The following is a 14,156-nucleotide window of genomic DNA, read 5'->3' on the forward strand; positions in this document are numbered from 1 at the left end:
AGAAACTGGGTTATAATCTGAAAGTTAAAACATTTATGTTGGTGGTATGTATGAATGCACAGATTGCTCTGCAGCTGACTGTAATTGGTTGAATTTTGACTTGACAAACTTGACTGGCGAGTGGCTGATTGGGGTCCGTGTACATTCAGGCAGTTCATTTTTTTCGTTTGAAACAAAAAATGAAAAAACAAAAACACTTGTTTTTTTTGTTTTCCGTTACAGGTATGTTTTTGTTTTTTCATTTTTTGTTTCAAACGAAAAAACGAACTGCCTGAATGTACACGGACCTGATTGGACCCTCAAAAATCTATTTTTTTTGTTTGTTAATACACCATAGCTAATTCTTGGTAGTAAAGCACATCCATTTTACTGCGAGATTAAGACTTTAAATTAACCAACTGACCTAAAATTGTAGGTCCAACACACCGGCTGAGGTTTTCCTTCATATCTGGACCAGCTACCATCTGATGTACTGTTTTTCTGTTATTGAGTAGTTACATTAAAGGACATCAGATTTTAAAACAAATGAACATTGTTTCAACTCCTCCTATAGAAAGGTTTAAAAAAAAAGTGTTTGCTGTTTTAATTAAAGCCCTTTATTTGCTTTGAGGTGTAGAAAAATGTTTAAAGCTACCTTTTGGTTGAATAATATATTCTTTTATGGGGAGTAGTGGTGCAGAGGTTAGAGAAGGTGTGCCTGTGATTGGAAGGTCGCTGGTTTGACTCCCGGAACCAACAACATCAAAATGTGGGTCGAAAAGGTGAAACGCCCACACCTGTCTCCATCCTACTTTGCTCTGCTCTGGGTCCTTGAGCAAGGCCCCTAACCCCCACCATCTGCTCCCCCAGGCACCCAACATGGCAGCTCTCTGCTCCACACAGAGGGCTGTGGTAGCTCAGTGGTCTGTGGTTGCGTCAGGAAGGGCATCCAGCATAAAAGCAATTGCCATGGCTTCATGCAACTCAGTTTGCTGTGGCAACCCCTGCAGAAGGGAGCAGCCAAAAGAAGAAAAACAAACTATTTAGATTTTTATATCTTGTCTAAATGAACTAAGATGTTAATATTTTTTCTTTAGACCGTTTTCATCGTCAGTCCCTGTAAAAATTATAATTTCTTATTTTTATTTTGAGAATATTGTCATTTCTTGAGTTATTCTAGAAAATAGACTTTGTGTGAAATCGGAATCTGTCTTGAAAATTGCAATCTGTGCATCTCTAGTGACGGGTTTTATGAACAAGAAAAGGTGCATCTTTCTTGAAAGTATTTAAAACTCCTCATTATTGTGTACTTGAATGCACCAGGGACATGCCACGGCAGGATGCATTACCGCCAGTCATCAAGACAAAGGTAACTGTCTGAATAATTAATTGTGCGTGCAGAGGAAAGTTGTCCTCGTAAAAAACGATCTGGGATCACACGTATGAATAATTGAGGATTTAAATGAATCTCAGTTCTCTTGTATTAATATTAGATGACACATCCTGTTTTGTTCAGGAAATAATGTCAAATGCACTGGAGATGGTATCATCCCTTTACGGGAAATGCTTTGAACCTTGATGTTTAACATTATTTCATCAATTCCTGAGATATCCAGCAGCAACGTTCCATCATTAAGAGACAAAACCTCTGAACTGAAGAGGAACGAGTTAAATCGCGCACCCCTGATAACAGTCAGGTCTGTGTTTTGTGTCGTTTTGTCTTTTTCAGAGGGAGTTTGCCTTCAGGCAGCAGGATCCTGAACCTTCACTTTGCAGCTGTTCTGTCTTACAGACATAAAAAGTTGGCACGTGCTTAAGGGGTTTTATTTCATCCGAGGTTCAGCTCTTATTTGCTGCATGCTAACACAGAGGCCTCTGTTGGTTTCTGGGCCAAGAGAAAATGTTACCTGCAGGGTAGAAGTGAAATTGGAGACAACATTTTTCTCTGTGGATTTATTATGTTCGTGTTTTGTGTTTGCTTCACGGTGCAATAAAGGGGGGCGACTGACAGCAGAACAACTTTTTATTTTCCTGCTTCGTTTGATGCCCCGTTGAGCCCAAATCTTTCTGTTGTTTGAACTCTTTTTATCATATTTACTCTAAATAAGCTTCCTGCTTTATAGGGATTACATTTTGGATGCCAAAAAAAATCCCAATATCCTAAATGTAACAATAAAAAAAAAAAATCATGTTTTATTGAATTTGCATTGTTCTGCTTGCTATGAGAAAGTTTTTTTGTATTTAAAACTACTGGAGGTTTCTGTGAGGGGAAATCCTGGTATATGTTTCCACAAAGAAAGCACTTTTTAGCACCACTGCACTCAACATTTAGAGCGTATCTTACTGTGGACTTCCTGCTTTTAGAATAACACAAACCCATTAGTAAGTTGTTTGGCTCCTTCAGTTTGAAATGGAAACCAGCTCAGTGACGATGTAACACCCCCATCCCTTAAGCTTGAATCTCACTGGACTGCAACTGCTATCGACAGAATTGCAAGAAAATACTAAATTTCCACTTAAAATTAACTTTACATATGTTACAAGAGGGCTGCACAAATGTCACACAACCCTCAGCAAAAATATGGGTCAAATTCTTAATGGTATACAACCAAAGGCTGGTTGTTGTTGTTTTCTCTAATCCAGGGTTGTCCAGTCCTGTTCCTCAAGGGACACCATCCTGCATGTTTAGTTGTTTCTCTGCTCCAACATACCTGATTTGAATCAATGGGTGATTAACAGGCTTCCACAGAACATGAGTTAATTCAAGTATAGAATCAGGAGTGAAGGAGTAGGGAAGGAAAACATTCAGGATGGTGGTCCAGAAGGACCAGGATTGTACGCCCCCTGACCTAATCGGTCACTATTTAGTTTCACTTTTGTCTTACTCCTCACAAAGTTTTACATTTTCACACTTCCTGACAGACATAAACTAAATTAAGAAATGTTAGAGGTGGATTTCAGATGCCCATGATGATAATGACTATTTTGAGAGAAAATTAGTAGAGTATTGGTATTAGTGCTGTTGTTTTTTGAAGACGGGTGGCACAGCTGGTAGAGCTGTCTCAGCGAGAAGGTTGCTGAATCGACACACGTGGGTTTTCTTCTGGTACTCTGGTTACCTCTCACAGACCAAAAACTTGCATGTTAGGCTAATTGGTAACTAATTTGTCCTTGTGTGAGAGCGTGGACAAACTTTTGTTTGTCTCGTTTGTCTCTGTGTCCCTATGATGGACTGAAGACCTGTCCAGGGTATAACCTTGCCTCTTGCACAGTGACTGCTGGGTATGGGCACCAGTGACTCCTGCAAAGCAAAAAGCAGGGCAAGGATAATGGATGGTTAGTTTTAAAATTCCTACAGTACAAGATCAAGGCCCTGCAACTTTTAAGAACTTGAGAACCTCCGCAGGTGTTTGAAAACATTTTGGAAACCCCCTTGTTGTTGCCGTTTGTTGCCCAGAGTCGCAGCTCAGTGAGAAACTAGCTGGGTCATGTGACGCAGGTGTCCCACATGAAACGGCTGCATTGGAGGTCATGGTAGAAGTGAGCTATACCTCCATGCAGGTGTCTACTGAAGCAGAAAGTGGTGATGTTATCAGTCATTTACTCCTCATCTTTAGCCAACATCTTCATCACTGTGCACGCCCCCTTCAGACGTGCTGATTCATGCTGAGGCGTTGTGTAAACCCAGAGTCCCTCTGATGATGAATTTACTATAAAACTATGAGCGCTGCCAGCTTGGGAAACAATTGCTGCAGTCTCAGCTGCTGTATTGGGTGCTTGGTGTTTTATTTTTAAACCAGACGTGATTTATTTAGCAGTCTGCTTTCTTGGTTCTGGGTGCAGTTGGCTCAGCTGAAACCTGCCTCTTCATCCTTCCCCGCTCCAGTCCCAGGTGGACCCGGTGAAGGTTATAATGTGGCGTTCCACAATTCTGCTGCACTTCTGTACCTCCACCCCGCTGATTTAGTACAGGAGGATGTTCTACTCCAACTTGTCTTAAATACGGTGAGTGCAGAAGGGTCTGAGGTGTGAGACTCTGTGAACACCTGGACTTGTATGCTGACTTGATTTGTTGTGTATTTGTCGAATACCTACTTTTATAGATGGACATGATGTTGATTTGTGCAGGACACTGTTCACTACAAAGACACAAAAAGGAAGTATTGCCCTGTCTGCACATTTGTCCGTATGTGTTTCCACGTCTTTTTATGAACATCCATAACTACCAGCTGCAGCACTGTGCTGCTTCGGCTCATCTGTTCATGTGTTGTAAGTTCTGGGTTTTTTGTTAACCACTTCTATCAGTTTTCATCCTTGTCTGTCATGGCCTGAGACACACATGGCCACATTTTAATAACAAAGTTGAAACAAATATGTTGTAGACCATGTTCAGTATCTGTGAACACATTTGCTAAAGCATGCGAGCTACTTTTAAAGTAACCAAGTCACAGTGATCAACCTATATAAAAATATAAAACGTACTTATTTATAAACACATTATTAACATATTAAGTATTGTTCTTGCATAGCTGCATGAACCTACAGTATATTGCGCAATTCAACTCAGTGCATTTTTTGTTATTACCTTACTCTGATGGCACTGAATGGAATCAGCCAGGGATGGGTAGTCCAGACAGTAGCTGCTGATGACCAGCCTCAAGCACACTTCCAAATGATCATCAGTCATGGTGGAACGGTATTTGGACTTGATGATCTTCATGTGGAAAAAGGTTGACTCACATAAATAAGTGGAGCCAAATAATGCGGTCAAGGAGGTAACACATTTCCTCATGTCGGGGTACTTTTCCTATGTGAGTAAATTCCAGAACTGTCCACGAGCCCTGGCCTTAAGCTGAATATCAGCTTGTAGTGTCAAAATCCACTCCACTCCTCCACCCCAGAAAAGTTTAGGTGAACCGATGTTTCAATCTTTGATGCCAACGAAGCAACCTCAGCATTGTCCTGAAAAGGGTAGTACATGAATGTAGTGATTGGCTCCAGTAAAACAAGTCTTGAAAGCATTTGTCAATCTCAGACAGATGGTTCTCATTCTGCTCTGTGTAGCGTGCATCGTCAAGTTGTACACACGCCTTCACTTGCGTTTCCAGCTCTGATGCGAGGTTCTTGGAAGTTTGCCAAATCATAGCACTGCAGCTTTAAGGAGAAATGTTGCACTGAGCTGATCATATCGATCACGGTTTTGTCTTTTTCTTGTAGCTCTACATTAAGACATTCAACATGTTGGTCAGATCAGTTAAAAACGGAGGCTAACTTGGTAGCTTGCTAGCTTTTTGCATGGTTGTATGCCCATGTGTGGTGATCCATGTGTCAGAAAAGGTCTGGTCTCAGATTGGCTGCCCTGTATGTCAGTCAAGTGACACATTACATAGTGAGGATGGATGATAGGCATGACATCTATATTTTAAATGCCATGCGATCTACTCGTATTACTTTTGCAATAGACTGGTAAATTGTGATCGATGTATTGGGCACCCCTGTGCTAAATCATTGAGTCCACTCATTAGTTTGTTCCCTGAATGTTTGGAGCTGAACCTGAGTTTTTTTTTTTATTTTTTTTTTTTTTTATGGACCTAAACACTACCGAACCACTGAAACATGTTCACATATGTTTTTGTAGCCATTCTTGTCTCCCATTGCAAAGCAAAGACGGGAATTGGAAATACTGTCCGTCCGTCAATCCATGGATGTTGTGAGTATGACGACTTGAAAAATAAGTGCAGTAGACTTCTATTTTTGTGTGTGACAACATCTAGGCATAAGAATCAAAAGTTGGTTTGTCACCCCCTGACTCCTCCATTGCACCTGGTGGGGGATAAAATTTCTCCCTCCGCTCTCCAGGATCCGGCACTCTGACGCTTTGGACACGAAATAAAAAAGTTCTCTTATACTTTCAGTGGAACTCCTACTTGAATGTGTTGGACCAAAAGCATCAATGTTTACTTGCATTCCCTGTTCAGTTTGAGTCCAGAGAAACACTCCTCTTGAAAACAACCAACATTCACTATTCAAATACCTAAGCAAGGGGGGACATCGGCATACTGCTTGTTATTTCTGATTAACCCTCCCAAGTAATGAAGCCTTGGAATATTAATAGTCTGTAGAGTAACTGCTAATATTTTCCTCATCATCCATGGCTTGGATGTTTTTGTGTGACTCATTTGGAGGTTAAGATTAATACTCTAACACTATGTCCACACTGCAGATGTATACATTTTTTTCTTTTGACTGCTCCCTTCTTCAGTGGTCGCCACAGCAAACTAACTCTCATAAAGACATGGCAATTTTACGCTGGATGCCCTTCCTGATACAACCGCAGACTACCGAGCTACTGTACTACAACCCTCTGTGTGGAGCAGATGGTGGGGGTTAGGGGCCTTGCTCAAGGGCCCAGAGCGGGGCAAATGAGGGTGGATGCAGGTGTGGGTGCCTCACCTTTCCCACCCACATTTCGATGTTGTCTGTACCAGGAGTTAAATCAGCGATCTTCCCATCACAGGCCCACCCTCTCCAACATCCGCGCCACCACTCCCCCTACACTGCAGATACTAATGCTCTTTTTAAATTTATTTTTACCCAGATCTGAGCCTTTTTTTTTGTTAGTTTTTTTGCATGGTTGTTCAAATTATCTTTTAAACACAACCACCATCAAACTCTAGTGTAAGTATGGACCTGAAGCGACCCGCATGCGCAGAAGACATGACATCACATGCAGCATGTAGTGTTTACAGAAGTAAATATGGATTCTACACATTGTGTAGTTGTTGTGCAATCAGAGCAGATAAATTATCTGACACATTTGTTTTTTATTCAGGTTTTACATTTGATCTTGCCACTTCTGGCGAACTCCAGTGCTGAATTCCCCTTCTGTTGAGCTAGAAACAAGCCAACATCAGTATCATATGTTGGTTTCGATTCTGAATCATCCTGAGCCAATCTGAAAACGTAAATATGTGAACTTTGATTGTAGCTTAATATGCAAAATTCCTATCTTTAAACTGGATGCATATCTGCAAAACTGTCACATTCAGACTGTCCTAAAATAATCAGAGATGGGTCCAATATGAGCAATAAATAATATTCGTCTTTTACCTTTTTTCATTTTTTTCATTTACCCTTTATTTATACAGGTAGTCTTATTGAGTCATGAGAACTCATTTTCAAGAGAGACTTGTTTAGGGAGCAACTGGTGGGGGTTAAGGGCCTTGCTCAGGGGCTCAAAGTGGGGCGAATGATGGTGGAGGCAGGTGTGGGTGTTTCACCTGTTCCACCCACATTTTGATGTTGACGGTACCGGGAGTTGAAACTGCGACTTTCCGATCACAGGCCCATTTTCTAACCTCTGCGCCACCACTCCCCCAGCTGTGTGAATGTACCAGTCTTTGTTTGAAAGTCAATTTGTAGGAAAATCATCAAGTTTAATAGCCTAAATTTGTTTTTTTTTTTAAGATAATGATTTTCCAATAAGAAAACGAGTATGTAAAGGTCAACCGAATGGTCAATAATAGATTCTGAGAGGCATTCCACATTTCTCTACCTTCGTGATTTCTGTGCCAATCATGCACGGCCCACTCTGCTAAGCACCCTGCTATAAGTGTGAGTTATAATGACAGACACAGCAAGGAGTCTCTGCCTGTCAGTCGCCTACTGAGGTCTTTTCTACCCAACATAATAGCTCCATAAATCTTACTGAATAGCCATCTGAACCCAAGAAGCCATGTTGTTGTAAGGGTTGGACACTAAAAAAGCTAAATATCACAGAACTGCAGGAGCAATAATCGAGCTCAGTGAAACAAATTAACTATTTTTTGGGGGGTTCTTGTTGTGGGAGAATCACTGAGTTTTTAATCCAGCCTCTCCAATCTGAAAAACTGATTTGATTGCATAGCTGATTTTTTATTTTTTTGTAATTCTTCTTTCACATTAGATGTACTGAAGATATGATTAAAGGATTGGGCGACTGTCTAATCTAGCCTTGTCGAACTCTGTGGTGGTACAGGAACCACACGGACCTGGCTGGCCACTGATTATCTTCATAAGGGCCATGATCTGTGCCAAAGATTAGATGAGAGACGAGCCACTTAGCAAGCATGAGCTATTGGGAGCAGGGCGTTGAGCACAAAATCTCGAGTCTTTTAATGTGGAGTTGGCCAAATGGTGATCATTTATGCTGCTCCCCATCCAGTGAACTCACCGTGACCCAGCTGAGTGCATCGCCCAATGTGTCTGTCACATCCTGTGTCCCTCTGAACAGATGCAGGTATTAAAGGGGAGCCTCGAGGGAGGTTGGGAAGGTTAATGAATCTGTAGCTTTAAGCAATATGGCGCCAGATTCACCTTTCACTGAGACAAGGAGCTGCAGACCCTCGCCTAAAACAACAGATGGGTCCCGTTGCACAGAGCGCAGATGGTCGCCTGTACTGTAAGAGCTCAGAATAAGTAAAACTCTAATCCTATATGATTTTTGCTTTTAATAAACTTACCTTCTTTTGGCAAGGCTTTCTAAGAAAAGATCTTGCGCCTGTTAATTTTTAATACTTTTATTCCCCTAAGTTATGCACCATTGTGCTCAAGAGTGGTTTAAACTTGAGATGATTAATCTGAGCAGAATAGTTTCTGTTTGTCCGACTGTTGGGAAACCCTCCCAACAGCTTCCTACTCTTTCTATAAAAACTGAAAAGACTTCAAGAGTTGCATAAGGATGCGCACTAAGAACTCTGAGACCTGCTGCTGCCCGCCGCTCATCGAGCTGCAGTACTTGTCGTCCCAGCAGGCATGAGAAGGACCACCAGAGGTGGGGTTGTCTTAGGTGGGTGGATGTTTAGCCTGCAGAGACTCAGCTAGCTTCAGTTCATAGTGAATAATAACACAAAGGTTCACTGTTTGAGAGTCAGGAGGATGAACAGAGGCTATGATGTGACATGCAGAGACAGAAACGGTATTGGAGTCAGCTTTTCTGCCTTCAGATGGACGAGCAGCTGTAAATCTAAGTTTATTCTTCTCTGTGTTAACATATATATTCAGACTGATCATGTGTTTATCACCAGACGTTCAGGGGCGACTCGTTGCCTCACACTCATCGTTCTCTGTTGCTGGATTTATTAGCTGCAGTAAATATTTGAATGAGGTCACATGGGAGTCGTTGCAGTGATGCCAGAGGCGACATGTCCTTTTCTGTGTTTAAGTTCTGCATTTTATCACCTATAGCCTGGAGCTGCACAAAGATGATGTTCGGTGTTGGGCATTAGGAGGTAATGAGTTTATTTTCACATAAATTGTTGTTGGCTCAACTACGATCATGCTATGTTTTGTATGGTAGTGAATTTCCGAGAGACAGCTTTCTGGTTTATTCTGAAAACCTGGTCAAATATTTTAGCAGTATGACTGTTTGAACCGCAGGATGGATAGTGAGGGAGCGAGCAGCGTGTCTCTAAGAAAAATGGGAGGAGAGCCTCTTGACCAGACATGGGCTGACTCTTGTTCCTGTTTTTCGGTTCTCAAAATGGCAGACGCTCTGTGTGGTTTGAGCTCTTTAGCATAGCATTTGTTGCACAAAGCTTTTAATAAAAAAATCACTAAACAAGTTCTCAGCTTCTTTTTGCAGAGAAAAACAACTTTTTTAGACGAAGGCATGGGTTTCAAATGTGAATTTTGGAACTTCGACAAGTCTGAGGTTTTTTTCCCCGAAGTCAGCCTGTTAGCTTAGCTCGTAGCTTAGCTTCTCAGCTAAGCTGCTTTTAACGATTGAAAAACGTGATTTTTGGACGGTTGAAATTGATTTTAAAGAGAAAAGTGAAATGGAGGGGTCAGTGAAGACACCGGAGTTGAGCCTTTTGTCATCCAGTGTCTTCAGTAGAAAGAGACACGAAGAAACGATAAAGCCGATAAATGAAAATGAGGTTGATAATTTTAATTCATCATGTGATTCATTGATTTATTGTTTATCGCAACAGGCCTATCTGTACATTGACTGATCAAAAGCAAAAACACAGTAGTGGTAGCATCCTATTAAAAAATACATATTTTGAACTTGAAAGGAAAAATTACTTGAAAATATTGGAGATATGTAGGATGTGGCAGAACTGGTTATTTTCAGAGAGTCTCTTGAAATGTGTGACAACTTCGTCAAATATACAATATATTGCTATCATTGTTTTGGATAGGCAAGCACCAACTAATTGGTCTTTAACCAGAATCATATGGTTCAGTTTGATTGAACAAATCCTCTGAATCACCCATTAATCAAAGTTAAAATCAGTAGCTCTGCTGATCCTGTACAGGTGTAGTCCTGTACACTGACGGCTTCCACCTTTTCATCACTGGAGGAATAACAAGTTTGTGTGTGAAACCAGCTGAGAGATACGTTTAATCTGCAAAGTCCAACACTGATAAAAGACCAGAAGTGTCTACTCTCTTTTGTTGTCAAGTTGAGCTGAAATACAGTTCTCGTTAACTTTAAACGTACAAAGAAGCTGTGACTGGGGACCTACTGGATGCCTCTAATTCCCCCCTGGGGTTAATAAAGTATTTATTTATATGCATACTGTTAATTGCCAGTACTAATTGGAGGGAACTGAATCAATAAAAATGTTTCCTCAGGTGTTTGTGGAGATGAGCTGAAAGAGTGGATATTGACACTAAAAGCAGGACTTTTGTGCAGATACTGTATATCAGAGACATGGGACTGTTTTCTTAGTAGTTTGTTCTATATTTAGAAGTTCACTGATGTTTTATGTGTGTGCATGTGTTTCCTTAAATGGGGAATTCTAGTTTGAGGTTTGACAAGAGTTTTTGGTATGTTTTGTTAAAGTTGTTAAAGCCTACAGAGAATGGTACAAGCTATCACTTTTGAAGCCCTTTTCTAAAATATGTGTATTTTCAGCATGGATATTCGTGGAAACAAATCAGCATAATTCAAGTTGACTTGCTTTTCAGTGGAAATAAGGAACAGATCTGTTCTTCGCATGTTTTTGTGGCCGTTAAGAGTTGTGTTTGGAGCTACTGTTCTTGTTTATTTGCCTAAATAAACGGATAATTAGACTCCTACCAAAACTTGGTGTCAGCTTGTATCTGTTGAGTTTTTTTCTGTAGAAATACGTGAAAAAATGTGTTCTATAAAATAACAAATGTTTTGCCGTGTGTTTTATATTTACATGTTAAAAATGAACAGAAGGGAAGTTCACTTCTTGAGAGAACTTTTGCTCAGTTCATGTTTTTATTTTTTTTATTTTTTTGAGTATCAGTTCAACAGTTTAATCTCCTGCCCAAGTTTTTCTTCTTTGCTTTTGTGTAGTATTTGTTCCACATTAAAAACTTGGATATGGATCTGTTGTTAACATAAACCTCTTCTCTCTCTCTCCTCCCCACAGATCTGAAATGATGGCTGCATGTCGGAGCTTGGCGCTGACCCATGGAGTAGTGCGATGAGTACATAAAAACAAGCAGACTTTAAGCCAGAAAGGATTCTTCTTCTGTGTGCTACGAGTTTTCTAACTGTGTGTGAGGACCTCTGGGAGTACAAGAATCCAGTCAAGGACTCGTCCAACCCCCACGCCCCACTTTAGCTGCAAGAAGATGAGAGTGGAAAAATAAAGCTCCGTGAAGTCGAGAGGAGCTTCATGAATTCAAAGGAATCTTAAACTGTAGGGATCAGGCAGCCATGTGCACGTTAGCTTCAACCGTCCAGCGTCTTGTGGCTGCCGCGCTGCTATTGGCTGGAAGCCTCCAATCAGTGAGTGACAGCGAGGATGATGTCACACCCCGCATCAGTTTCCCCCACAGTGAGTAAATATAATCACCTGTTGCATGTTTTGCTTCATTGCTGAAAGCAGTCATTTCATCCTTTTTTTTCTAAAGTAATATTTGCCACTAAGCCCCTCCTACAATTTGAGTTATCCAATCATAGCAAAGTGCTGTGTCCACACCTGGCAGGTGCTCATGATATCTCCTAAATTAAGAGTGGATTTAATGCCATTCCAAAATTTAAAGATAAAGAAACACAAAAAAATAAATGCACTGGAGAAACTAAACAGCTACTGGTCTAAAGGATGGCCCAGCACAGAAGATCAACATCATCAGGCCAGAATTCTGCGGTCTACACTCATCTCCAGGCCAGCGGTCACTCTTTCAGGGATGAAGATGTTCACATCCTGGTTGGAGAGGATCGATGGTTTGAGAGGAGTAAAGGAGGCCATCTTTGTGAAAAGAAACCGTACATCGTCAAACAGGGGTGGAGGCCTCCGTGTTCAACTGTCCCCCCTCTTACAATGCTGTTATTGATAGTATCACTCAGCCCTCTGTGAATACAAGCAGCCATCAGGGTACTAATGATCTGTCGTTAGGCTGATGGTCCTCCTTTTGCATGTGAAGAACTAGTTTTGGCTGTCACCAGCAAACTGCTTGATCCACTACGTAAGTTGCTGATTATTAAAAGTTCTTTGGTGATCCTGGTTATGAAGCAAATAAGTTCAAAAGATGGAGGGAAATTAATTTGTAAAATGACGATTATTAAATTATGACAATTATTATTATTTTTTTTTGTATTGAACGCTTTTTGAAGACAATTATTAAAGACAATAACTTAAATCTTTTGAAAAAAATGAGTCTGGGGAGAGAATAATTAAAAATATATTACCTGTTGAAGATAGCTCTTTTGAATAAGTGGAGCAAGTGTTTAAATTCCACCAGATTTCTGAGCTAGCTAGCAGCTAGTCCAAGTTGAGCCTAGACCAAATTGGTTTGGTGTCATCTAACAGCTTAAACTACTTCAAAAGCATTTATGCTAAAGCTAACATTTACATCAACCATTATAGTTTGTATTTTACAGATATTTACATCAAATTTTGTTTTGCAGCAGCTAGCTGTAGCACTTCCAGCAGGAATATCACATTTCTGCAGCAGTACCCATGAAATAAGAACCTGATAGTAGGTGAAAGAGTTGTAAAATAACATTTGCATTAACAGCTATGAAATATTTGAAAGTGGAGTTTGTTTTTAACTAGCTGAAATTCATTGGTCCAGTTCTTTACCTCCCAACTGAGATGATTCAAAACGCTATCCACAACAGGTAAGATATTTATCCATCATCCGGAACTTTGAACTAACTACACTATCTCTCAAGCGTTTTGTATATAAACACTTTAATTTGAACAGTTAATCTTCTTTTTCATTTTCCCATCAAAGCTTCCATATATCGTTCCCCAGAACAAACGTGTCACAAGAAGATCACGGTTATTATTATTTACTTAAGAATGCCAGACCACGTTCACCTGGAGTTGTTGTCTGTGTTCTTGTTTAATTGCCTACAAAAAGTCTAATATGTTTGTCATACCATGTGATTCCCCAGAGGAGCTAGGAGCAAGTAAAGTGCAGCTGTAACCGTTCTGGTAGCTTCTTCCTCCATTTTGCCTTCTGTTGACCTTTTGTTAATGTGCAACAATGTGTCCCACAAATAGAACTTAATGTCTCTCCTGCCTCTCAGCTGATTAAATGGAAAACCTTTTTGCACCTGACTTCATCATCGACCGTAATTACTCCGAACACTCCGCAGCTCTCATTATGCTAAATGTGGATTAGACTACAGCATGCTGCTGGTTTTCCAGTATTTGTTCAGCCGACGGTGGTTTGGTAATTGATTGATGCATTGTGGGAGCTTGTGACAGATGAGGAAGCTGTGTGAATGTGACTCGCAGGGGAAACTGTCTGATTTTCAGTAAACACTTTTGATTGTCTGTGGTCTCGTTGTAGAAACATTCAGCTATGAATGACCAACAGGTCGCTCCTCAAAATATTGTAATTTGGTTTTTGCATTGTTTCTTTGGGCCAGTCGCTGCATCGTTTCCACGGCTGTGAGAATACGTGTTTGCTCGTGCAAACAAGCTCAAGCTCGTCCTGCTAAAAAACACTTCCCGGTGCCTGTTTTCTCTGCTTCTCAGCCAACTCCGCGAGGCGTCGGATGCACCACCTTATTTGGCATCACCCAGAATCAAGAACGACCCCTCGCATACTTCTGTCTCAAATGGCTTAGCTGACAAAAACGTTGCACAACTGCTTTTCATTTGACAGTGTAGCGTTTCAGTTCTTGTTGAAATGTCCGTGGCACTATTTACAGCAAGTTTTGCATTAAAAATAATCCTGTCTGTTGAGTTTGCACCAGTGAC

General features: G+C 40.7%; 1 protein-coding gene across 1 annotated transcript in view; it reads left to right on the forward strand.

Annotated features, from left to right (window-relative positions):
• The window catches only part of LOC119423392 (semaphorin-4B), a 60,591-nt gene that overhangs the window by 11,449 nt on the left and 34,986 nt on the right, over positions 1–14,156 (forward strand). Inside the window, exon 2 of the mRNA XM_037690780.1 lies at positions 11,367–11,777. Coding sequence (XP_037546708.1) covers positions 11,657–11,777 — 121 coding nt within the window. The 5' untranslated portion in view covers positions 11,367–11,656. The remainder of the gene's footprint in view (positions 1–11,366; positions 11,778–14,156) is intronic.

The sequence above is a fragment of the Nematolebias whitei genome, chromosome 2 (genome assembly GCF_014905685.2).
Source record: "Nematolebias whitei isolate Nwh7 chromosome 2, NemWhi1, whole genome shotgun sequence".
NCBI lineage: Eukaryota > Metazoa > Chordata > Actinopteri > Cyprinodontiformes > Rivulidae > Nematolebias > Nematolebias whitei.